General features: G+C 40.5%; 1 protein-coding gene and 1 pseudogene across 2 annotated transcripts in view; one reads left to right on the plus strand and one right to left on the minus strand.

Annotated features, from left to right (window-relative positions):
• CNTN4 (contactin 4) overlaps window positions 1-26842 on the plus strand; it is an 872298-nt gene that overhangs the window by 781786 nt on the left and 63670 nt on the right. For both annotated transcript variants that reach the window (XM_075998444.1, XM_075998443.1), the window contains one exon: window positions 18672-18799. In XM_075998444.1, the coding sequence (XP_075854559.1) occupies window positions 18672-18799 (128 nt within the window). The remainder of the gene's footprint in view (window positions 1-18671; window positions 18800-26842) is intronic.
• Window positions 15349-15627, minus strand: LOC105867612 (mitochondrial import inner membrane translocase subunit TIM14 pseudogene; annotated as a pseudogene).

The following is a 26842-nucleotide window of genomic DNA, read 5'->3' on the forward strand; positions in this document are numbered from 1 at the left end:
ACAAACTTGAGGTGAAGAACTTGGCAGTTATCAGGGGATTTTCCCAGTTTGGTTGATAAACTTGACAGTCCAGACTTCCTCTTCTCAAATACTTTTTTCCCCTGAAATTTCTGAAAACCAGAAATCGCAGTAAAAGTGAAGCCTGAGTTCTGAATAATTGTTATAAGGCAGGGAAAATAAATTGGGAGGATCAGCCACTGAAAGGGAAGCCATATACTTACCCTTGTGTCTCGTACAATCAAGGTAATTTTGAAGGTACCGTCTTTCCACAACCCGCTTCTCACAGGGACAGTTCCCAGCCACCAACACCACCACGGAACAAACTTGATGACAGCCTCTCTGAGTCATTACTGTGCTAGGTTTCGAACACTGGGAGGAAAAGGAATATACTACATGAACTTACAGTCTAGTGAGGAGGCAGACAAGGAGGTAGACTGTTATAATCAGTATAAACACATATGTTGATGCCCTTCTTTTAGTGTTTCACCCATGGGATGCATCATCTATTGGCACAGAGATACTATTTCCTTTGCATGCACTAGCTCACCAGTGAGACTGTGTATTGGTCACAACTCTTTAGGTGGCAGATGACAGAAATCCAACTCAAACTGGGATTACAAGATATTTTTAAACAACTTTACTGAGTTATAATTTACATATAATAAAATTCACCCACTTCAAGTGTACGACTCAGTGATTTTTTAGTAGATTTACTAAGTTTTGCAACTATCACCATGATACGTGTTGTACAATGTTTTCATTACCCTTCAAAGGGAATTTTCTGGCTAATGTATCTGAAAATCCTAAGATTTGGTCTATTGGTCTATGTCCTAGGGGAATATCATCAAGATTTGATTTCTTTTGGTTTCATTCTCAGGTGAGCTATTGCCTTTTGTAATGAGAAGGTAACCTCTAGAGGATCATCCTCCATTTTAGTAATGCAGCAGAAAAGTTTACCCCAATTGGCCCAGGCTAGGTCACATGCTCACCCCTGAACCAATCACTCTAGCCAAGAGTATATGAAGTTCTCCTATTGGTCATGTCTGAGTCACATGAACTATACATGGCAGCCAACTCTGGCAACCAGAGGACGATGTTATCTAGCCACCCAAAATATGTGGTCTAAGCATGAGGAGACACAGTTTCCTAAAGGAAGACTGGGATTATTATTATTAGACAAAGAGCAATGAATGCTGGGAAGGCGATGCAATAGATGTCCACGCCACAGGAAAACTCTGAGCAGAGTGGCGTTGCTTCCTTCCTTTTGAGTTTCCTGCATTGGTTATGACTGAGCCCTTCATCTAGCAGGTGCTCAAGAAATATCTGTGAATTGATGATGGATCGGTGATAGCACTTACAGAAGACCAAGGATGGAAGATTTTGTTCTTCCTTATTTTGTTGTTTGGGAAGGCTACAAAAATTAGGAAGATTAACATTCTTAAAAGCTAATAATTTGGGGCTTGTCCGAGAAGCCACATGGTGTGGTCAGAGAATGGTTGGATGGGTGTCAGAACTCAAAAGCAGGTTGTGACCAGACTCTTTCCCTGGGTAGGGCGTTAAATTTATGCATTAAATAAATGATGCATTAAATTTCTTTATCTGCATACATGTACTCTTGACCCTTGAACACCATGGGAGTTAGGGGTGCCAACCTTCCAGGCAGTCAAAAATCTCTGTGTAATCTTTGACGCCACAAAACTTAACTGTTAATAGCCTACTGGTGACTGGAGGCCTTACGGGTAACATGAAGTCACATGTTTTGTATGATAAGTTGTATTGTATACTGTATTTTTACAATAAAGTAAGCTAGAGAAAAGAAAATGTTAATAAGAAAATCATAAGAGAAAATATATTTAAAATTAATTAAATGGAAGTAGATCATCATAATGACCTTCAGCCACATCATCTTTATAATGAGTAGGCTGAGGAGGAGGAGAGGAGGGGTTGGTCTTGCTGTTTCATGGGTAGCAGAGGAGGAAGAAAATTCATGTATAAGTGGACCCACACAGTTCAACCCTGTGTTGAGCTGTGTGTGTATTAATATATATACTTTTTTAAATGCCCTTTTATCAGAAGAGTGATGCCAGTGAATGACCTGGAATTAATTCAGTGGTGTAACATAATCTGGCAAGGAATCTAGCACATTGTAATTTATAGTCACAGAATATTTTTTTCAAACAATATAAATCTTTACACATAACATAAAAACACTAAGCGAAATTCCAGAAATGTTAGAACAAATAATTCAGTAGCAAGGGATACCTTAAAGTATATTGTTTCTAGAAAGGACCAGAGTGGAAAATTACAAAGAAACAACTTATATTTTAAAAGTAAATGTTATCCTTAATTTCATAAAAGAAATACAGTTCATGGCAAATTTTAGATCTGCAAAAACTTTATTTTCTAGTAACTTTTAAAGTTTTCTTTGTTGACATGAACTTCAAGAATGGAAAGACATTTCTTTCTTATACTTAACTGCAATGTGACTATTAAGATGCTGCAAAAATTTGCAAATTAGGTTGTAAATAGCAGCAATGAAAGCATTAGCTCTCTTGGCCACATTTCCTAAAGTGCACTTTACGTTATTCTAGAGGTAGATATTAAGAAATAAACCTGAACGCTTATATAAAAAGTCCAGCTTTCTATTTTCCAAGCCCAGTAGTATAATTGCAGCTCTAATTTATGGCATACTTTGTAAGATTTCTGATTAATTATACAGACCCCCTGATGTTTTATAGTCTTTTCAACTTTGTTTCCCTCTGCTGTTTGACCACTACAAAGTGAATATCTCTGAAAAACTTATTATTCAGGTTACCGAATTTTTTAAAAAATGAATTTGTTATTAGTATCAGTTTTCTCATATATCACTCTAACTCATAGATGTTAAAAATCATTCTGCTCCTTGATTTTGGAGCCAACTCATATACACACCCCCTCACACACACCCACTACCTAGGTACACACACATAATACACACTCTCTCACTCCTACCCAGTGCAAACACATCTAACAGGTCTGCATCACTTGATCTGAAATATTGGACACATCAACAAAGCAACAAAGTATGCTTTGTTAGGGATAAGATTAACCAATCTGATTTTTAAAATGATTATAGGGATCCAATTTGAATAATTTGCTACTGTAGATTCTTTAGAAACAACTGCAGTATATTTGGTTTGTTTTGTGAGGTTAACAGTGTTTTCAGAATTAATATATTCCTGTCATCATTCTTTTGGGTTTATCCTTTATACAAAAGCCTCATTTACCTGATTTTCCAAGAAATGTGGTGTGCTGATTATTAGAAGAGGATTTTCCAAAAAACTCCTTTATACATGTATAGTACAGTGATGTTCAAATATTATCCTGTTCTTTGCTTTAAAGTAGGTCAGGTTGACAATGGTCTGTTCTCTTCAAACTCCTCCCCTCATATCCTGATCAAACTCCTTTTATCACTGTCGTATCTAAATTACATCTCTACCAAGATACTTTTAATAATGAGAGCTTCTGGCTCCTTTCTTGAGCTCTTCCCTTCTTTTGTCATCAACTTCCCCTTGGAATTAGGAAAAGCTCCTTGCAGATTTGGGCTATTAAATAGGAGAGGACCCATATATCAAGTCCTTAAATGTTCTGTCATCACGAGAATTATTTATTGGAACCCATTACCTGTGTGACTTCACAGTTCTTTTTAGATGGTTTGTCTGAAAAAGAATAAAGACTCTTCCTTGAAAAGAGATAGCTTTCTTTTCTAGGGAGAAAATAAAGTTGAGTTTAAGAGTTGAGAGAAGAGAGGAGGATGGCTGCAAGAACTTGTGTTGATCATGGAAATTTCTCCTATGCAAAATAGATCTGAAGGTACAGAGAGCATAAAACTAGCTTCCCTGGTAAGAGAGTAGCCAAGTATTAACTTCAGCCCATAGAACACATCAGCACTTTACAGAGCTTTATAGGAAACAATGAATACAGCTAACACACCTTCATGACTAAAACTTTTGGTAACATCTCTCTTTATCCAAGAACAGTGATTTCTCTTTGCAGTTTTGAGATGTGGAGAGCCTCTAGAAAACCCATACATGTTCCAAAAGAGTGTGCATAGTTGCATTTTGAGGGGAGAATGTTATAATTTGCTTCAGAATCTTAAGGAATCCCCGACCTCCACCCACCCATCAAAAAAGCTTAGAAATCAGGGTCCTAATCCCAAGAGGTATCATCAATGTCTCCAAAATTTCAAGACTAAATCAATTTTAATGCAATAATCAACCATTTACTATACGCCTGTTGGTATATAAAGGACTATATGAAATGACAAGGAGACAGAAAGATGCACAAGACCTGAGTCCTGATTTCTGGAAATTCTTGGATTGGATGGGGACAAGGTCGATGGAAGGCAGTGTAAGATCGGATGCCATGTGAATGTATTGGACAACTTTGGAAGATCAAGAATTGGCAGTAGTGGAATTTGTCCAGCACTGGTTAATGGCTTGCTTGTTCACAATGTTGTAAAAGAAAGTTGATCATGTGATCAGGGTTGAAATAGATGTGCATTTCACCAAGTATAAGATTGGCGCTTTGGACACATAGGTACTACAGTAATAGGGTATTGGGCAGGTGGGAGGGGGGCGGGTATATACATATATAATGAGTGGGAAGTACACCATCTGGGGGATGGTCATGCTGGAGACTCAGATTTGTGGGGGCAGGGGGGAAATGGGTATTTATTGAAACCTTGAAATCTGTACCCCCATAATATGCCGGAAAAAAAAAAAGATTGGCACTTCTCCAAGCACTCAGGTAATCTTGTACAGTATACAGTACCCAGACATTAAATAACACTGAGCAACATAGTTCTCTTAACACTTCTTCTAAATATACCATGGGGAAACTCAGTTTGATCCTAGCTTGTCTGAACACTTTTGAAACCCTGAGTAATCACTTTTACCAAAGAAAAAGCAGGCCCTACATTCAGAATCCTGGCAGACAACTGTACCTAGCTAGAATGCAACACTTTAGGTATGTTTTTTATCATATTTATTTTTATACTTACCACCATTTATGGCAAGTGGATACTAGTTTCCATTTATCATAGCAATATAAAGTTTTCTTTATTCAGCCTCTTTAATTTTGAACTTCGAGCAAGTTAAAAATATTAAGCGACTACTGATTATGAGCATGATGCTGAAAATAATAATAATAAACTTGACAATTACAGCTAACGTTTATCAGTTGCTTACTGTGTGCCACCACGGTTGTAAACGTTTTGCAGGTATTTTTTACATTTGACCTTCCCCCCAAATTTATGAAATTGGGGTGCTATTATTATGATCCCCATTTTATAGATGGCAGTCTGGAACCCAGAGACATTCCCAAGTCACGTGTCTAACAAACACTGGGGCAAGAATTCAGGCCACCTGGTGATACGTGAGTTTGGCAGAAACTGTGAGCGTGTCAGGGAGTTTGGGAAAGCTTGGATTGTGTGACTTTGAAGGTGACACTGTGAATCAGAAGGCAAAGATGTGGCTGGTGTGCAGGGCAGGGAGAGACATTAGGAATTTTAACCAGAACCTTGGCAACGGCATTCTATTGTGATAAGTGCATGAGCTAGGAAATGCCACTCTGATTTCCCCTCTTAAAAATGTTATAAGTTCTGGTATAAAGAGTTGAAGCGAGCAAAGCAAGATCCTGCAATTACCAAAGGGCTGAGACTCAACTACGTAATAAAATTAAAACTTTTTTTTTTTTCTGGCATGGCCAACATTGCCATTTGTGTTGTAGAAACCTCTTCTGCTTGCTAACTTATTCATATCATGGGCTTCCCTTTCCAGTTACTAATTACTATTGTCTTCCAGGCATTTTAGTTACTAAGGGGTAAAGGAATCTTCTCTGATTTCAACTTCAAGTTATTTTTCGTGCATTCTTTTGCTTCTGCTTTCAGACACATTAGTATGAACATGAATTCCTCAATATTAGAAAAAGCTATCTTGACAAGTAAAACATTAGAAAGCAAAAATAAGAATACTATTTAATTATAACCAAAGATCTAATGGCAAATTTAAGAAAAACCTCTTCGGTGTGGTCATATTTTTTTTGCTTCTAGTTTTCTTTCTTTCTTACACTTTCCAACACCACGAGGTGGCATGCTAGGAGGACTACAGGCTTCGTAGTGAGAGCTGAACTTAACCACTTGGGTACTAGCGTCGACTATAGTCGACAGCCACAGATGAACACGCACAGCGACTTTACCTGACAGCCGTGATGTGACTTTTCTAATTTTTCATTTATCAAAATAAAATCGTGAACATTTAAAAATAACGTAATGAAAACATATATGTATGTGTTACCTATTCTGATTTACATGACAAGTAAAGCTGCCTGTAAAGTAAAACAAGCTCTCAGTGCTTTCAAGCTTTCCCCATCACATAGGAGCAAAACGGACACGTCGTCAGTGCGCAGCGCATGCTGCCGTGCGGACTGCGAGTGCCGTGGGCGAGGTTTCGCGGCCAGGGAGCGCCGTCCCGAAGTGGTTAAAATGCCACTCTATTCCTTAATAATTGCATTGATCTTGGACATTTTAATTCTCTGGATTTCGTTTTTCTCAGCTGAAGAATTGGGATAGTAATGCTCCTCGGAACCGTGCAGATTAATTGAGATAATAAACACAAGCACGCAACAGCACCCAGTAGGATGTTGTAGATGCTTAATAAACTTGCTAAGCACCTCAGCATGCTCATCACTCAACTCAGTATATTTGCAGTTTTTCCTCTGGGTCTTTTGGTCCATTTCTGTTCATGTCGTCTTTATCCTAATTATTTCTAAAGACAGCTGCACTCGGTTGTTTTAATAAGTTTTTTTTCTCATTATAAAAGAAATATTCCTTATTGTGATGCTTTGATAAAACTACATGGAAGTGTTAAAAAAAATAACATATGATATTGCTTTCCTATCCCTTCCCCCTGCCCCCATTCATCTTCACAATACCTTGTAGAATTATGTTAAAATTATCTCAGGTTATAAGTTCCCAGAGGAAAGGAATTCTAAATCTTGTATTAATGGAGACACAGAGAGATCTTGCATAAATTAAAGGCAGCAATTTAAGAAACAAATTTTAGACAAAACCACATCCCGTGAACACATCTTTTGTTTTATTTCTTTCTCCCCACGACATGGTATTTTCAGAATTACCTGCCTACCATGCGAATGAATAAAATTACGAAGTTTTACCAGCCCAAGAAAAGTATTTCCCACATTCATCATACACTGCGTCACCAAAAAAAATAAAATAAAATAAATACTTAAAATTAACTTTATGATCTTTAATACTCATCTAGCCCTAGGCAGATAGTTGTTTCCAGGTTATTTTACAGGGCTTTAAAACTGTTGTTCGGAAGACGGCAGACCTGGATGAAACCAGGTTAAACAAACACAAGTTTATTTTCTCTCTCAAGCAATGCTACAGACAAGGGCAATGGGGTCTGAACTGCAGGTTGTTCTTCAGCCTGAAATACTCGGGCTGCTCAGTGGTTTATTAAACCCAAGTCTTACAACAGAAAGCAAATTATCTCTAAGGGAACTTTGTCACCAGGGCGTCTGTTCAATAGCGATGTCTATTGCTGCCACGGAGACGACATGGGAAAGATCAATGACAGGTTTGCTTGAAATTGCCCTTCCAGTAAGTCTCTTCCCGTTGACCTACATTTAAATTGTAACCCAGAACATCTTTTTCCCCTTAAGATGAGTAGCAAAGCCATCTTCTAGGGCTCTCCATGGACTCTTTATCCATCGCGCATTCCCACAAAGCAACCGTTCTTTCTTTCTTTCCGTAAATCAGAATAATTCACTCCTTCCCATCATCAGGCCGAGAACTTCCACGTGTCTTTTGAAATTAAGTGTGCAAACTCAGGCTAATTCCCTTTTAAAGTTAAAAATGCCTTTTGAGGCCGGGCATGGTGGCTCACGCCTGTAATCCTAGCACTCTGGGAGGCCGAGGCGGGCGCATTGCTCAAGGTTGGGAGTTCGAAACCATCCTGAGCGAGACCCCGTCTCTACTGAAAATAGAAAGAAATTAATTGACCAACTAAAAATATATATACAAAAAATTAGCCGGCCATGGTGGCGCATGCCTGTAGTCCCAGCTACTCGGGAGGCTGAGGCAGGAGGATCGCTTGAGCCCAGGAGTTTGAGGTTGCTGTGAGCTATGCTGACGCCACGGCACTCACTCTAGCCAGGGCAACAAAAGTGAGACTCTGTCTCAAAAAAAAAAATGCCTTTTGAATTTTATTAAAATAGATAGCAGAGGAAATGTAAACCAAAACAAGTCCTCTTTTTTGTTTTTTCCTTTCAGGGAAAAGTGATGGTGTTAATTGGCATCACATAGGTCTGTAGCATGCAGCATACCGATGCCAATAAATCTGCTAGACTTTTCTAACTTCTGAACTGACACAAAGCCAGGGACCCCGTAACTAAGTCCATAGGTCAACTCTGTTGGCCACGGACTACTTCTCCTATTGATAGGTTGAATATACAAATCTTTATCTCTGTCTCTTCATTGCTACCTCTCCACTCCTTCCACATTTGGACTATTTCTTGTATTCTAACACTATGGTGTAGGCTGGGTGCAGTGGCTCATGCCTATAATCTTGGCGCTCTGGGGGGCTGAGATGGGAGGATCACTTAAGGTCAGGAGTTCGAGACCAGCCTAAGCAAAAGCGAGACCCTGTGTCTACTAAAAATAGAAAAATTAGCTGGGTATGGTAGCGTGCACTGTAATCCCAGCTACTCAGGAGGCTGAGGCAGGAGAATCACTTGAGCCTAGGAGTTTGAGGTTGCTGGGAGCTAGGCTGACTCCACAGCACTCTAGCCCAGGTGACAGAGCGGGACTCTATCTCAAAAAAGTTAAAATGAAATAAAACTAAGGTGTAGTTCTAGTGCTTCAAGGGCAGGCAAAAACATTTGCCTTTCTCAGAAGCAGTTCAGCTTTTGTGCAGAACAGCTTAGAAAACGATAGGCCATCATTTTGGTGTAGACCTCCTCTGTCTCATTTTGGTTATAATTTCCATATCAAAATAAATATTGATTCATTGGCCAGAGTAACAACAAAAGGATTGAATGAGTGATGTAATTTAATGCAACAAACAAACAAACTGGGGTCCTTAAAGAAGTTAAAACAGGCTTTAATTTTTTTTTCCCATTAGACTTTTTATTCTTTTGTACATTATCCATTGCCACACAAAAGCTATCTCTCATACTCCACATTTGATTGTTAAGATACTCCCCAAAGAGCAGTGATTTCAAGTCTCTGCCAGCCGCTGCCAGGAAAAGGGTCAGAGCCATACAGGCAGGAAGCAGGTTGAGCAGAGGGTGTATGAGGTGGCACTGAGCCCATGGGAGAAAGCCCCTTCCTATGTCACTCCCTCTCCTCTGCCCCTCCTCTAAGGACCAGAAAGAAGGTCGTGAAGCTGCTTGTTCACCAACAGCCCTGGTGGGGTTCCTCTCTTGACCCTTGTTAGGGGTTAAATAGCATCCCCTTAAATTTCATATTCACCCAGAACCTGAACACATGGCCTTTGGCCAGGCGCAGTGGGTCACGCCTGTCATCCTAGCACTCTGGGAGGCTGAGGTGGGAGGATTGCTTAAAGTCAAGAGTTCAAAACCAGCCTGAGCAAGAGCGAGACCCCGTCTCTACTAAAACATAGAAAGAAATTAATTGGACAACTAAAAACATATATAGAAAAAGTTAGCCGGGCATGGTGGCGCATGCCTGTAGTCCCAGCTACTCGGGAGGCTGAGGCAGGAGGATCACTTGAGCCCAGAAGTTGGAGGTTGCTATGAGCTAGGCCGATGCCACAGCACTCTAGCCCGGGCAACAGAGTGAGACAATGTCTCAAAAAATAAAATAAAATAAAATAAAAAATATATATATATGACCTTGTTTGGAAATCAGGTCTTTGCAGATGTACCCAAAATAAGATGAGGTCATACTGGATTTGCATAAGGCCTAGTCCAATGACCAGTGTCCTGGTAAGAAGAGGGAAATTTAGATGTAGACACATACGCAGAGGGAAGACAGTGTGTAGACAGACAGAGAACACTCTGTGATGACGGAGACAGAGCTGGGAGCGATGCGTCTGCGAGACAAGGCACACCAAGGGTGGCCAACAGCCAGCGGAAGCCAGGAGAGAGCGTGGTGTGGTTTCTCCCTCAGACCCGCCAGCGGCGACCAGCCCCGCCCGTACCTTGATTTCAGACTTCCACCCGCTCCAGAACCGTGGGAGAGTAGATCCTTTTCCTTGCAAGCCCCCTGGTTTCTGGTATGTTGCCATGGCAGCCAGAGGAAACTGTCACGACGCCCAGTGTCCCCTCCTGCCCCACTGCTCTGTTGTCACCCTGGGGTGTGTCTGGAGTGGGGGAGCATCCGAGAGGGGGGTGGGATCGAGGCCCCGTGCCCTAAGGCTGCCCCAGATCCCTGCCCCATGTCCTTGGCCCATGGTGGCAGTTGGAAGTAAGAGGTCACAGTCTTGGAGCCAGGGACGGACCTGATCTAGAAAGGCCACCATCAGCTCGAAGGGGCTGCTTCCCCTCCCCCTTCCCTCCAGCCTCTTGGTCCCCTGGGGGACATGTCCTCGTAGTGCTCTATCTTCCTGAGTGTCACAGTGAGCCAAGAATGGCCTTTCTTATGAAATCTCCCAGTTTATTTAGATTAATAAATGTTCTGTGCAGAACAAAGTAAGCATGTCTGTGGCTAGGCAGCCCTTCCTCTGGTCTTGTGATGAGGGGTTGATTGGCATGTCCTCGCCCCGTGTCACCCCTGGGCTCAGTGGTCCCTCCTGCCTGGAGCCGAACCCCCGTGACAGCTCCACCATCCTGCCCATTTGCTCGAGCTGGGAATTCTCAATAACTGCATTAACCCTGTTTGGGTTTCTATAATGAATTTTTCTTCTTCTTCTTTTTTTTTTATTTCGGCATATTATGGGGATACAGATTTTAAGGTTTCAATAAATGCCCTTTCCCCCCTCCCCCCACAAGTCTGAGTTTCCAGCATGACCATCCCCCAGATGGTGCACATCTCACTCATTATGTATGTATATACCCGCCCCCCTCCCCCTGCCCAATACCCTCTATAATGAATTTTAACTCTTTAGAACATAGCCTCATTTGTAATGTGTAAACCTGTTGTCTCACTGTCACGCTTTCAACTTTCAAACATGGTTTTTTGCAACCTATCATGTATTACGTAAAACAAAGGAGAAGCCTGTTATGACCCTTTGAGATTTTTAAGAAATTGCACATGATATTAAGTGAGCTGTGTTATTCCGGATCTAACAGTATTAAAGATGACTTAAAATTTAACTTAATAGCTTGAAAACTTTATTTTTGTTTGTGTGTTTGTCGAAAGGAAATTACCATTCCGTAATTCCCCCCCTTTGCAGAAGTGGAGAAGTGTTTTGTAAGCTGTATTCCAAAGGGATGCATTAATAAGGGAGGTGTTTCAAAGTGACTCAAGGGTAGGTGAGGATATTCTGTCTCCCTCCCCAGAAGTTGGGCTTCCATGGAGAACGGCTCAGAAAAACCGCAGGTCGCCATTTTGGGATAATCTTCCTCTTTCGGGTGATAGAATATTGTGGAGTTGACAGCTTGGGTCATCTGTTACGGAAGCCCCCCCCCCCCCCCCCCGCTAAAAAAAAGAAGAAAAGATCAGCATTTTTAAAGGTCCTATGTCCCCAAACTGATTTTGATTTATAGGAATGACAAGGTCAGCTCCTCCGTGGCTGTAACCCAGAGCCTCATATGAAGAAAGAGAGATTCAGTTTATCTCATAAATCCAGATTTGTTCCTATCCTCAGTGGATCAGGAATCTCTAAATGACAGTGAGGGAACAACTGCTTCTCTGTGCCGCAGGTAATTTACTGTGCTGTGAATTAGATGACCTCCTTTCGTGTAGGGAGAATTAAGTTTCGTGTCCCACCTTTATTTTTACTAGTTGCTGCTTTGTCAAGCTAATAGCTACAGGTCAGTCAATAGTCTAAAATAAGGAGGACCAAGGTGAGATGGACCTTGGCCTGGTGCAGTGGCTCATGCCTGTAATCCTAGCACTCTGGGAGGCCGAGGCAGGTGGATAGCTCGAGGTCAGGAGTTCGAAACCAGCCTGAGCAAGAGCGAGACCCCGTCTCTACTATAAATAGAAAGAAATGAATTAGCCAACTAATATATATAGAAAAAAAAAATCAGCCAGGCATGGTGGCGCATGCCTGTAGTCCCAGCTACTCGGAAGGCTGAGGCAGCAGGATTGCTTGAGCCCAGGAGTTGGAGATTGCTGTGAGCTAGGCTGACGCCATGGCACTCACTCTAGCCTGGGCAACAGAGTGAGACTCTGTCTCAGAAAAAAAAAAAAGATGAGATGGACCACAAAGGAAACTTTAAAATCTCATCAAGAAACAAATGTGAAAATAAAGCTATCCTTGAACTGGATTTAGGGATCATATTGATGAAAAAAGTGAATGTAGAAATATTAGTTGAAAATTTTTTTCTAATAGTTTGATATAGGATCTAAATTGATAGAAAGCAAATACCTGAGTATTCGTATTGAGTTGCATTTCAAAAGTTCCTTGAGTTAGTCCAAATTAGCACCCAAGGCCAAATGCTAGCTTTATAGCTAATTCCTAGCTCATAAAAATCCCATACAACAAATTAAAAGCAACATGTCAAATTATATACCTAGCCTTTCTATGCACAAATACATAGCCAAAAGTATATGATATATCGGTATATGAGGAAATACCAGGTCAACATTTTTTCATATTCAGAGCTCTGTGGTTGTTTCTCCATTATAGATAGCATCCACCAATCTTCTGGAAAGAAAGTCTATAGAGACAGCCATCACTGGCTCATCTGCAGAATCCATTCCCTCCTCTCCAGTTTTACTACCAATATCACCCAAACAAGTTCAGTAATTTCCTGAAAAGATTACACTCTTCTAGTTGTAAAGGCTGAAAACTTAATTGCTAATATCTTAAATTGTTGGGATGCTGTTAATTTCAGGCATGGTTAGAAACAGAGACTCAAAGATGTCATAAGGTATCTGCTTCTCTCTCTCTCTCTTTCTCTCTCTGTCTCTGTCTCTCCTCTGTCTCCTGGGCTTGTTTTGTCTTTTCTTGGCTTCCTTAAGGTATGCTTTCTCTATGTGGCAGGAAAAACGACTGCCAACAGTTTCATATTCCCATTTCCCAAATTTCACAATCCCAGCAGAAAGAGATTGTTTCCTCAAAGAGCTCCTGGTTTTGGAGGCATGCTTATCCCTAAACCAGTCTCTGTGGCCAAAAGAATAGGATCTCCTGATTGTCTAGGTCTGGCTCCCTGCCCATCTTTATAGCTAGATAGTGTGTGGAGTAGCTTTCCCTTTGGAAAAAGTAATGCTCCTACTACAATGCACTTATAGAAATGTATGCATTATTAATATACTACATTGGCATTATTTCCAGGTATATAATCGTCTAAAAGTCTTCATTTATTATGAACTTCTTGAAAACAGAAACTATAATTTTCACATCACTATATACTAGCATAAGGCCTAATATATGTGAGGTATTTAGTAAATATCTATGAATGAATGAGTCCAGCATATCATCCGCCTTCTGTATCTACTTGGTGTCACCCATATGCTTCCTTAGGCATAATAGCAAAGTTGGACTCAAAGTGGCAGAACTACTGAGCAGGTATCTTAGACTTAATAGAGTCCTTTATAAATGCTTGAAACAATGGGTTGACGAGGGCACAGAGCTTCACTTAATAGAACATTTGGCTAATGTACTTAAGTGGTGCATTTTATGTGCCAGGCATTGTCCTAAGCACTGCACATCTTAATAACAACGCTAAGAGATAGGGTTACTTTCATTATTCCATTATCTCAAATAGGGAGACAGGTATGAGATATTAGCTTACCCAAAGTCACACAGCCCATAAGTAGTAGAAGCATGATTTGAGGGTAGACAGTTTAGTTGCAGAGTTTATGTTTTTAGTCACTACACTACATTGCTTGTGTAAGAAAGGGGTTGAGTTTCACAAAAGCACAGTTCCTCAGACTTCATATTGCCCCACATTTGGGTAACACCTAGGAAGAATAAGTGGTCACAGCAATATGACATGATATAATGAAGGCCACTGTAAGTTACCTCCTCTACAAATGATCTTGCTCACTGACCTTCTGCCATCTGGAATTCTATTAATAGCATTTAGAGTCTTGCCTCTTTTACTTACCTCTTTGCAAATAATAATGGGAGAATTAAGGCACTAAATCAATGTCAGGCATTGATATCTTTAAAATTAATAGTGCAATAGCCTGTGAAATTATTTTATCATTTCCAAAGGCCTATAGGAAACTGAGTAGGGAAGCCTTGAGGACAAGGGGCAAAGAGAGACTCGTATGAGGATTGTGAAGAGCGAGTTGGGTTTTGTGCAAGGAGATACCAAAAACGGGAAGTGATGGTGGGAAAAATATTTGTAGAGCAGTCGACAGTTAACAGAACTTTTCATATGTCTTCTCTCATTATGGAAGATATTCATCTCACAATAGTCTGTGCGATTTTTGAAAAATGACTTAGACCAGCAGTTCTCAACTGGGGGTGATTTTTGACCCCCAGTGCCAAGGTTAAGAAACCTTGTTTTAAGGCATAAGTACTCCAGCCAGGATTGACCCTTGACAAGTTTCTGAGTCAAGGCTAGAACCCAAATCATCTGATGCCAAATCCTTTTTTTTCTTTATTCATATCCTTTGGCATTTTACAGCTTGATACAAGCAATAGGTTTTTGGAATTATAATGATACCACTTTAAGTGGTGTAAATTATTGATAATTTAAATTTTAAAATGCCAAAGGCTTTGTGCTTTGGAAGAGTCGCCCTTACTCCTTAGAATGTTTCCTACGCCCCAGGCCAGTGGAAGACAGTCCCTTTCCACAACACGCATGTTACCTTGCTCATTGAGTCCTCATACACCAACATGTGACAATTTCTAGCAAATTATTTTGTAAACAGGATTATGACTAACTCCTTTAAAGCTATTCTTGTTATTATTGAGGTAATTAAAGATTTGATCACCACTCTATTTTTGTCAGTACATCTGCTCTTTGGCAAATGAGGTATCAGATGGTCTTTATAGAGCAAGTGTTATGTGTGTCTCTGTGGTGTGAATGAACAAAAGGCCTCCTTGTCTGTATCTGTAAAAAAAAAAAAAAAACCTAAGGCTTTGATTTAGCTTATATTAAATCATTTTTAAATGCAGCTTTAAGGCCATTTATTATAAAAAGCTGGTACTCATACATAAATTATTATGAACTTATAATTCATCATACATACTTCATTTTTTAAGCTTGAGCTTCTAGTAAATTTGTGGCTTCGTCGATTTGGGCTGCTGTATAAGGACATCTCCTTGGTGTCCTTTGTCTGGGTGATTTAAGAGCATAATTTTACCATGAGCCTCGCTTATGTTTCCTTTATCGGCAGTAGGACTTACACCTAGTGTTAATGCTGCTTCCCAATTTGTCATTTTAGGCTCAAACCCACTTCTGTAATAGCCACCACTGGAGGTAGATTTCAGTAGACTTTGTAAAAACTTATTTTACTCGAAGCTCCGTATGCTGCATGGCTTGCAAAACCTAACAGCTGGCAAATCCTGCGGCGGCAATGGTCAGTCCAGCTGCTGCCACTGTGCTGGCCACTGCTCCAGCTCAGCAGTTCGGAGCTGGGGGCACGGCTGGGGCCATGGCTCTCCCCAGCCCAGAAGCCAAGGCCCTCGACTTCAGGCCTCTGCCAGAGAGCCACACCACCACCAGCAGCAGCGGATACAGACCGCCCAACCGCAGGCTCCCTACCATGTTTCCCCGAAAATAAGACAGGCTCTTGTATTTATTTTTCCTCAATAAGACACCGTAGGGCTCATTTTCAGGGGGTGTGTTATTTTTTTTAAGTACGGTACAACAATCTACATTTATTCAAATCTAGTTAAGTCATCTTCTTCTGGAACATCATCATCACTCTCCAAACCCCGAATCCCATCCTGAATTTCTTGCGACTCTGTTTCCTTTAGGACCACGGGCCCCGATCTCTCATGTGGAGCACTAGAGCTCTCACGGGGCGGATGAGAAGGGCTGCTCGTCTTCTTTACCGCTCGGTGACGACATGCATGGGTTGTGCAGGTGTGCTACGTAGCCACGCGCGCCACTAGGGCTGATTTTCGGGGTAGGGCTTCTATTGTGCACATGCTTAGAAATCCTGCTAGGGCTTATTTTATACGAAGGGCTTATTTTCGGGGAAACACGGTACTTCCTTGCCTGTATCTTGCACATTGACTTGGGATGGCTCAGTTAATTCGTATGTTGACTTCAGATTGCCAGAAATGACAGTCAAAGTACAAAAAGAGGACTGATGTAATTATTATATTAAAAGGACACAGCTTTAAAGATGAAAGAGGAGCACTGTCTAAAAAATACCAGGAAACGTGCTAGGAATCTCACTGACCCTATCTTCTCTCATTCTTACATCAACCTGCAAAACAGGCATCGTCAGTTCCATTTTACAGATGAGGAAGCTAAAATTGTGCAAGTTAAGCAAATTGCCCCCGGTCACACAGCTAGAAATGACAGGACTGGAATGTGAGCCCCCATCCTTTGGATTCCAAAATCCTTTGTGAAGTTCTTCCACGTTAATATTAGATCTTCTCATCATCTGGAGTCAGAGACCCTGTGATGGATGCTCAGGGTAGCTGTAGCTTTTCCATCCATGAGAGGCTTCGTAAAATGTATATGTAGCATTTGCAAACAGTGTATTTAAACCTGCACTTGTGCTTTTACAATACTTAGTCAAAAGTTCTATAAAGTGAAGCTTTGCCCATCCTAGACCCTTTGTTTCAAATATTTGTAAAGGACTCTGTTGCATACTAAATTTAGCATACTAAATCAGATGCTGGAAGTTACACGTGTTTAGCCACTAACCATTTTGGAACTGCTAGCAGTACAGAAAACTTGGTAGTAAAAGGTAACGGCTAACCTAAAGAACTCATATATCAATATATGTTTCTAATAATGTAATCTTTAGAAGTGGCATCATTCATATTAATACATACAGATATCACTGTGTGGCTAAATTAATTCACTTAGCCACTTGACAAATATTTATAGGGTTTCTACTACACGCTATCCTGTGGACTAGATCCAGGAGGTTCAGTTGTAAGACAAACACTGTCACAGCCCTCAGAGCCGCTAACATTCCATGTGATAAAACAACGAACAAGTAAACAAATAAAACTTCTAGATTGTGTTTAGTGGGAAGAAATAAAATGGTTGCAGGAAAAGAGACTGAGAGGGAGATCCGCGTTAGAAAGTGAGTCAGGAAAGATCTACAAGAAAAAACTACCTCTGTGCCGAAGTCCAGAAGGCGAACAGGTGGCAGCTATGTCCAGACCCGGGGCAATGAATTTAAGGCAGGCAGAACAGCAAGTGCAACAGCTCTGAGGCAGGAAGGAGTTCCACATACTCTAGGAACTTGCAAAAGGTCCATGTGACTAGAGTTTATTGAAGGGTAGAAAGATTAGAATGAAATAGTAGGCAATAGAGGCCTTAAAAAGAAAAAAAAAAAAAAACCTAGATCTGTTAGATCCCATAGGCTCTAGAAGGAATTTATTCAGAATACGTAAGCCAGGGGAGTGATGTAATCTGATTTAAAACTTAAAAGGTGATCTGGCCACTGACTGAAGAACGGATTTGTCTGTAAGGATAGAAATAGAACAATTGGGAGGCTCGTTTGAGAAACTAAGTGAGAAGGAGAGAGCAGAAGAGATGGAAAGAAGTGGACATATTTGAAATACACAAGAGAAATGTAAAAGACATTTTCCTTGAATGCACCATCTGTGTACATTTTTTTTAATTTCTTAGAATAGCCTCTAAGCCAGGCTGTCTGTCTTATATTCATCTTTGTATTTTCCTGTTCCTTTTCTGGTAATCACATCAAAAACAAGGTTCTCTAAAAATCTCTCCTGTTCCAGATTTTGGATCTGTCAACAAAAGCATTTTCTTCCTTGCAGAAAGTAGATGTTAGTCCCTATTGTGTGGAGCATGAGATATACCATCCACATTTGCTATTCTGCCAAAGTCACACCAAGTTGTAGAATATTTCAATTTTTTTTAAGTTCAATTCTTATATCTCGTTAAAAATGCATTGGCTGACATATTTCAGAAATAAATATGCTTAATAATACCTCATTTAATTTAATCTTGTCATTTAGAAAAAACATTTTTAATGAAAAGACATAAATTGATTAATCAAGGGATTTTTTTTTCTTATTCATCAGTAGCAGTTTTAAGACTAATGGTGACCTATAATAAGCCTTCCCTTTGCATAATGTGATTAGAGCTACCAAAAAGAGAGGAATGGTCACAACCTATCTAATATCTATAATAGTTATTCCAACTGAATCTTGAGATCATTTTAGCAAGAAAAGTAAAATTACTAAACAGTCACACATCTCAATTATGTTTATGCATATGTGGACAAACATCCTAAATAAAGATGAGGCTGTCAAATGATAGAGCCATGATTTATAGTTTGAAAGATGACAGAATGACAGAAATAATTTGCAATGAGTCCTATGAAATAAACTTTACCATTTTTGCTTCATTTATTTCGATTTCAGAATTACCGTTTCTGAAGATGGAAACCTCAGAATCATCAACGTGACTAAGTCAGACGCTGGAAGTTACACGTGTATAGCCACTAACCATTTTGGAACTGCTAGCAGCACTGGAAACTTGGTAGTAAAAGGTAACAGCTAACCCAAAGAACTCATATATCAATATATGTGTCCTCATTTCTAATAATGTAATCTTTAGAAGTGGCATCATTTGTATTAATACATACAGATATCACTGTGTGGCTAAATTAATTCATCATGGCACACATGATAGGATTAATAATTCTTGGGGAAGTGTTGGTAATGAATATGATTGAAAGGCTATCTTATTTCAGAATCATCTAATACAATTTTGAGAATTACAGCCATTGTATCTATTATAGTATTGTAACTAATGTTATCTTCAATCCTTTAATTAAATTTCTTTCAAGTCTCTATAGATTTGAAATTCATGTCTAGGAACACTGCGTTAACAAATTAAAAACTCACAGCTCAAGTACTATTTTTAGCAAACATTGTTTAAACAGTGACATTGGTGATTTTTAAAAGAGCAGCCCCTGTTATTCAGAGATATGGATATGGCTTATTATGCTAATAAAAGGTTTTGATCACCTCTGTGCTTTGCCTTAGTCACCCAGCCAACCCTGTCAATTTTAAGGAAATGAAATTTCCACATACTGCACGAGCCTGAGTGCTTTATAGTTTATAACAGAAAGTCCTTTATGCTCTTAAAGCAGCAATGATGTGAAACTATTCCAACATCCTGGGTTGAGGACATGGGCTGGAAGTATTAAGTCACAATTGTGAAGGATGAGATCTTAATTTACATTTCATTTGCATTTCTATCACTTTGTATTTTGCCCTGTCCTAAGATTTTTGAGTTAGGAGGATCTTTGGCAAGGATTTGACCGAAGAAGATGAGGCTCAGCTTGGTGACTTTCTCAAAGTCACCAGTAGCAGAAGAGGGAATTGAACCCAGGAATCCTGATTCTGAATTCTCCTTGGTTTCTTTACATGGCATCAGGAAATTGTTTTACCCATTTTTCCTATTTCTGCATAATAGATACAGATGGGTCACAACATATTATTTCCATTTTGCCCATTGGCAGCTCCTTCTGTGACATCAGATAGCCGAGGCTGTGGTCCCCAAGCCCAGCCACAGCCCATTAGTGGTCCATGGCCTGTCAGGAAACGGGCTAGGCAGCACCCCCTGAGCTGTGCACCACACCCCCCCATGACACCCCGCCCCTCCCATCCCCAGTCCTTGGAAAAATTGTCTTCCATGAAACCAGTCCCTGGTGCCAAAAAGGTTGGGGACCAAAACAAATAATTACCTCTATTTTAATTTAAAAAGAGAAAGCTAGAAAGTCACCCAATTATAGACTTTAGGGTCAGTGGAAGTTGGAAATGACTACCATTGTGGGAAGTCTTTTTTTTATCATAAACATATTTGCGCAGATAGAAAATTGGAAGTCCAAGTGTTGGAACCAAATCTGTGTTTAGATTGATTCCAACTATTTCAGTCCATTAATTACTTCCTCAGAGCAATAGCACCAGTGTATGCCCATGTGTTTCCTCTGTTTCGTAGGGCAAAGGACAAAGAAGTTAAATAATATTTTGTAAAACACAGTTCCAGCTAGAGCTCTTTGCTAATGTGTGGCTGTCTCAGCTACCAACAGGAATTTAGTGACTCAATAGGATCGAGGGAGATCCCAAGGTTTCAGAGCTGGTTAGTGTCACAGCTGAGGCTTGTTATAGAATATTTGCAAGTTATGGAGATATAAGAGAATAATAGGCAGCTATCTTAAATCATGATTAAAGGGCAGGGATTAGAATCAGAGAGTTGTGGGTTTGAATCTCATTTCTCCCACTTACTAGCTCTGTGACCTTGGACAAGACGGTTAGCCTATGTGGGGATAATAGCAGTGGCAAGCTCCTGGGATTGTTTTGTTGACTGTGATGATCCATGTTAAGTGATTAGCATTGGTGCCCGGCACCTAAGAAATATTAGTAGTAGTTTCTTTATTGTTGTTTATATTTTAACAAAACGTCCATGCATATATTCCAAATCATACCGAAATGACCATTTGTGAAGTTTTCCCACCAATAGCATAGTTAGCAGAGAGAAATGAGCCTACCACAAAGCAAGGACTAAGAGTGTGAAAGATTATAAACACCTAAACCATAGAAACCATGAGTATGTTCTTTATCGTTGAAGGTGAGGTATTTTCCCGCGTAGGAACAAGTTATGCCCTGTATTTCATCATCGTAAGCATTGGCTCCCTTGGCTCTCAGGAGAGTTGGCAAAAAGGAGTCTTCTATTTCCCGTCAGAGTTCATTCGGCAGTGGTAGCACCAGCCCCAGGACAAAGCCATTCCCAACCAACTGTGCAGTTCCCTGCCGTTTGCCTCCTACTGAATCATGGTGCAAAGCTTACAGATATACCCGGGATGAAAAATGTTAGGGTCACCTCGTTTTCTGTGTGGATATAAATATTGCTGGGATAGTAACTTCTACCTATTTTAACAAACTAATTTATTTCTTGCCTTCTAGTAAAGTGGTGAACAGTGATTCCCCAAGTAGAGTAAGACATAGTTTTAGGAAGTTTACAGTGAAGCCTTTTTTTTCTTTTTTTAATTTGAGTAATTATTTGTATATCTCAAAGTATTAGGAAAACACTAGTTTTCCATTAATGGCAATGATAAAAACAGTCTTTTAAAATATACTTAACTGGCTGGGTGCGGTGGCTCACACCTGTAATCCTAGCACTCTGGGAGGCTGAGGCGGGAGGATCACTCAAGGTCAGAAGTTCGAGACCAGCCTGAGCAAGAGTGAGACCCCCGTCTCTACTAAAAATAGAAAGAAATTAGCTGGACAACTAAAAAAATATAGAAAAAATTAGCCAGGCATGGTGGTGCGTGCCTGTAGTCCCAGCTACTCAGGAGGCTGAGGCAGGAGGATCGCTTGAGCCCAGGAGTTGGAGGTTGCTGTGAGCGAGGCTGACGCCACGGCACTCTAGCCCTGGCAACAGAGTGAGACTCTGTCTCAAAAATGTATATATATATATGTAATATATATATACACTTAACTAAAGAAGTGAGTCAGCGTAGAGAAAGGTAGCGTCTGCTGCATTGTTATAGAGGACATGCAAAAGAAATCGTGAAAATGGTATGTGAGTGGCTAAAGCTGGGGAACATGACTTGAGGACAATTTTCAGGAGAGTTTCAGTGGACTTATGGAAAAGAATTATAGGGACGTGTGACAGAATGAGAATGTCGTGCCTCTGCTGGCCGCGTGCTTTGTGGAGGCACATGAAACACTTTAAAAACTGAAATTTCCTAACAGATGAGAGAGAGGATTAGGACCGAGGGCAGGAAGAACCTGGTCCAGTACGAAAGGAGGGAGGCAGAGGTGAGCGGGTGTGAGCCGTGGGTCAAGGGCCAACGCACCCAGGTAGCCCGATCACCAGGCGGGACTCACTTGTTTCAAAGCAGAGTTCCTTGGGCGACAGGGGGACCATGGGGCTCAGCTGCACTCAGTTTCCCCACGAGGTCCACAGATTCTTACCCTCTTCTTCTAGGTGAGGTGGGGAAAGAAACAGAAATGTGAGCTTTGTCTGGCCAGTGTGTTCATAGCAGTTAACAATCCTGTTACTTTGGGTCAGGTCAGAAGAGGTTTGGGAGGCCGTCTGTCTCCCAGTGCGCTTGGCTCCCAGCCCCATTAGCGCTAATGGGAAGTACATGTGTGTGCGGACGGACACCACACGGCTGGGTCTCCGAGAAGGACTTTAACATAAACTGGGAAATGCAATTTAGAAATCCGCCCCATAAAGCACGAGGCAGGCAGAGAAAACCATCCTGAACTCCACGTGAACCGTGCCAAGTGCTGAATCCTACATCAAAATGCTCGAGCCCTGCACTTCTAATGCAAATGCAACAGTTCAGCCCGAAATGTGACTGAGCGCTGTGTTTTAATTCAATTTTGAGATCTACAAAGGGACTAATTTATCAAAGAAGGTGTTCTCTAACCTTAAAAACTTGCTTGTATTCATTTCGGCCTCCTCGTGTGTCTGGGACTGACACGCCGTGAAGGTCAGGCATCAGAACACATCTTTCCTAACCTTTTTACGATAATTCTATCATTAAACCACGCTTTTAGAATCCAATTCTCTTTCTCCCCACCCCTGCCCCCATGTTTTGAAGATAGTGTCAAACACAGGGTCAGTAAGTAGAAGAGAAGGAGGAGGGGACCACCCCACCACACCACGCACAGGAGGTTTAAAATAAATCCCTGGCAAGTAACCATCAAATGGATAAATATTCAGATTATGCATGAGCCTGCTCCCAAACTGCACAGTTCTGACAGGTGCCCAGGGGGCTCTTGATTACCATCCCATCATCTGAATTTCTAAATTGTACTGATTTTATTTTTCAAGCTACTACTTTTAATATATTGGGGATTTGGGTTGCTGTTTAAAATTAAGCAAGAGCAGTTCTCAAGTCAAACCCCCATATCCCACCAGAAAGCATAATAGCTGACCTTTAAGCACAGATGTGCTTTAGCAACTGTTGACATCATTAAGAACTCTATGGGAGACAGAGTTACATTTTACATGCAATATTGTACTTACTAATTCATTTTTATCTCTATAGCAGAGTTAAAGGCAGGCCATTTTGCATGACGCAATGTCTTTGCTGAACAGGTTTTATATGGACATGTATTCTTAAGTAGCAGGCCCAGAGAAGAGCAACTTAGAGTAACACGCCTTGCATGTAGTTCAACACGATAACCATGGTAATAGCAACCCAACTCCCATTGCTCCCCTCTGGGACTGAAAATGTAGGGCTTTAAGCTATGCATGCTGTTACGCTAATAGCTCTCTTGCTGAACTATATCCAAAATGACCCCCAGTAACTCTGAGGCTCCCGGTTCCAGGCTATACTTTGAGAAACTCTGTCATATACCAAAGAACTTTGCATACGTCACCTAGCAAGTGAAAGATCGATAGAGTGCTTGATAGAAGTGCAGATCTCCTGGACTTCACGCTCACCTGGGAAATCTAACTCTCTAGGGATAAGGCCTGGGGGGGAAAAACTGCATTTTAGATAAATATCCCAGTTGATCCTCCTGCACATCACAATTTGAGAACACTTCATTTTCAGGAGTTTTCAAACTATGACCTGCAGGCCAAATCCATCTAGCTGCCTGTTTTGGGTACCCCAGAAGCTAACAGTGGTTTTCACGTATTGACTGGTGAGGGGGAAAAAAATCGAAAGAGCAATAATATTTTCAGGCATGTGAAAATTTTAATGAAATTCATAGTTCAGTGTCCAGAAATAAAGTTTTGCTGTAGCCGAGCCATGTCATTTGTTTTGCATATTAACTGTGGTTGCTTTTGCCCTGCAACTGCGGAGTGGAGTTGTTACAAGAGAAACCATACAGTGTGAAGTGCCTACATAATACCCTCACCTTTGCCTCTTGAACCTGCAAAGCCCTAAATATTTACTATTACACCCTCTAAAAAAAAAAAAAGTACTTATCCCTTCTTTTGACGACTTTTTCTCTTCCTTAGATCTTCAGAATTCATTCTAAGAAGTAGTCTAGTCAGGCTATACACAACATTTCCTGCACCTCATGCTGATGCTGTGTGCTGGAAATTTCACACATCCCTGCGTCTGATTACTAGCTGGAACTTGGTTAGGGAGGTTTCTTTCCCAGGACCCTAGCCTCATCCTAGAATCCAAAGGGTTGACCCCAGATCTTAGCTATAAGGTGAAAATCCAGAGGAGAGGCAATGGATCATTGGTTGAGATAGAGGAAGAAAATAACTCGGCAGACACTGGAACTATGTATTCGATTTGATTTTCCAGGATTTGAGGAGGCTCCACACTGCTGGAACCAGAGTGGCAGGCCAGGAAGATCCTCAAGTATGAAACATGCCAACTGGGATTTTTCAAACCACTGCTCGCTTCCTAAACCTCCCACTGTTGCCAGCCTTAATCGGCTGAGCTGTTCTACCTTTCCTTTTCACACTACTCAGGCTACATTATGTTTTCTTCTTTTGAAGTTGCCTGTGTAAGTTTTTACCCTGGTGTCATTTGGATTTTAAAAGAGTTCTTTTTTATTCTTCTATTTATTTAAATTTTTAAATTCAGTACACAGAATTACTTTTGTAATAAGAGAAAATGAATTTGCCCTTTAAGTAGCTTTGATAGAAAAGAGGTCTTTAGTAGGATTTAACTAAGATCACATACACTCCCAAGAAGAAATTATTTTGCATTTGCATTCTCCGACCCTGCAAACTGAGGATGCTCCTGTGGCTTATGGAGCATTTAAGTGTTTCCTTCATTACCCAAACTAGTGCTCATTGTTCATCCCCTAGAAAGTTCATGTTTAGAAGAAAAAATTTCCTAATATGTATGTGCGTGTGTGTGTGTGTGTGTGTGTGTGTATCACACATATATAACATAAAGGAAATTTTCTTACGAGCACCAAAGGTTGTCTACAGCATTATTGTTTTGCACTACAGAAAAATTCTTCTGTTGTAACTGTTCGGTGTTGGGAAATATCAACCTTTCCATGCATAGCATTGACAGACACAATAATGTAGAGTCTTTTCAATTGGAACCTTTCTTGAAAATGAGTTTGAAGCAGCCCACATCTTCTATGTAAAATTATTCAAGGTTTTATCCAGATTTGACTGAGGATCAGTCAGAAATCAGGAACCAGCAATGACATTTGGTTGCTAATGCACAACAAAAGCTTTTAATGCTGGTCCCTTATAACGGAATACATTTCGACCTAATTAGATGTCTTCCACTGGAACCAATTATTTCTAGGTGATAATTAGCGGTCTTTCTAATAGGATTAACATAAATTCTGACCCAAGGCATCTAGAGTAGGAGGGAAAAGTTTGTTGTTAGAAGTGTTAAATGCTAATTATGATAGGTCCCTCAGGTGGAAGGGCAGTGGCCAAAACATTTCAATACTAGATCTGAGAAGATCTGCTATGTTGGAGCCGGTAACAGCTAAGATAGAAGAATCCTTCAAAAACGGGTAACTGTGCCTCTTTGTTCTTCCTGTGTTCACAAGGCATGAAATAACCTGGAAGTCTGATAAAACGGGGCATAATTATTTCCCCTGACATTCTTGTGGACACTCAGGAAGACCACGTAGATTTAGCAAATAGTGTACCTTTCGCAGTATCAACCAGGGATAGCATGATTCGCCTTTTGTCCACATTTCTCTGTAAGAGAGCTCTCCCCTTTCGTAATGCTGAGATTTCAGTTTATTGAAATGACGTACTACGACAGTCTGCCCTGACTCCATCCTGCCCATCCCTTCTCCATGCTCGGTGTGGAGAGAAGACATAATTCCCTTACAGTTGCATTTCGCACTCTTGTCCTTTCATCGCAAAGCCTCTATGCCAAAGGCAATCATGTAAAAGAAACGCTGGGGGCCAAGAAACTTGTGCAGAAACATCAGCCTCATTAGTAATCAGGGAAATGCAGTTTAAGCACCTCCGTGGTATGGTTTTCTTTACATGTGAGGCGTGCAATAGAGAAACACCCAACAATACCTTTTATTGGTGAGCATGTGAGGAAAATGGTACTCACACACTTTAAGCAGGGATGCAAATTGGAATAGACAGTGTGGAGAGCAAGTAGGATTTACAAAGTGCATTCTCCATGGCCCATCAATTCCAGTTCCGGGCACTTAACCTAGAGGAAGTGACACATGTTCCGAGGCAGAAACTGGCAGAGATGTTCATTGTGTTGTTTACGATGAAGGAAAATACACAGGAAAATTAAAGAACAATACATATGGTATTATTTAATATTTATCTAACATATATAGTATGATTAAATATAAAATTAGTAACGTAAAATAATAACACATGACGTTTAAACCCCAAATTTGTGTGCAAATGTAAGTACTAACTCATGATAGAATTTTGGCGGGAGGAGCCTGAAGTGAGATGATGTGAGATTTTATTATTAAATTAAAAATTTAAATTTAATTTTTAATATATATTCATAGGGGAAAAGGCTAGAGGTACATGAAAATGTGTTGAGGACTGCTAATTCCAGAAGTGTGGATATGAGTACCTATTGGTAAATTTTTGTTGTAGCTACATAGTCGGATATTGCAGGCAAAATCACCCAGACAGTGGA

Source organism: Microcebus murinus, chromosome 28, assembly GCF_040939455.1.
Source record: "Microcebus murinus isolate Inina chromosome 28, M.murinus_Inina_mat1.0, whole genome shotgun sequence".
NCBI lineage: Eukaryota > Metazoa > Chordata > Mammalia > Primates > Cheirogaleidae > Microcebus > Microcebus murinus.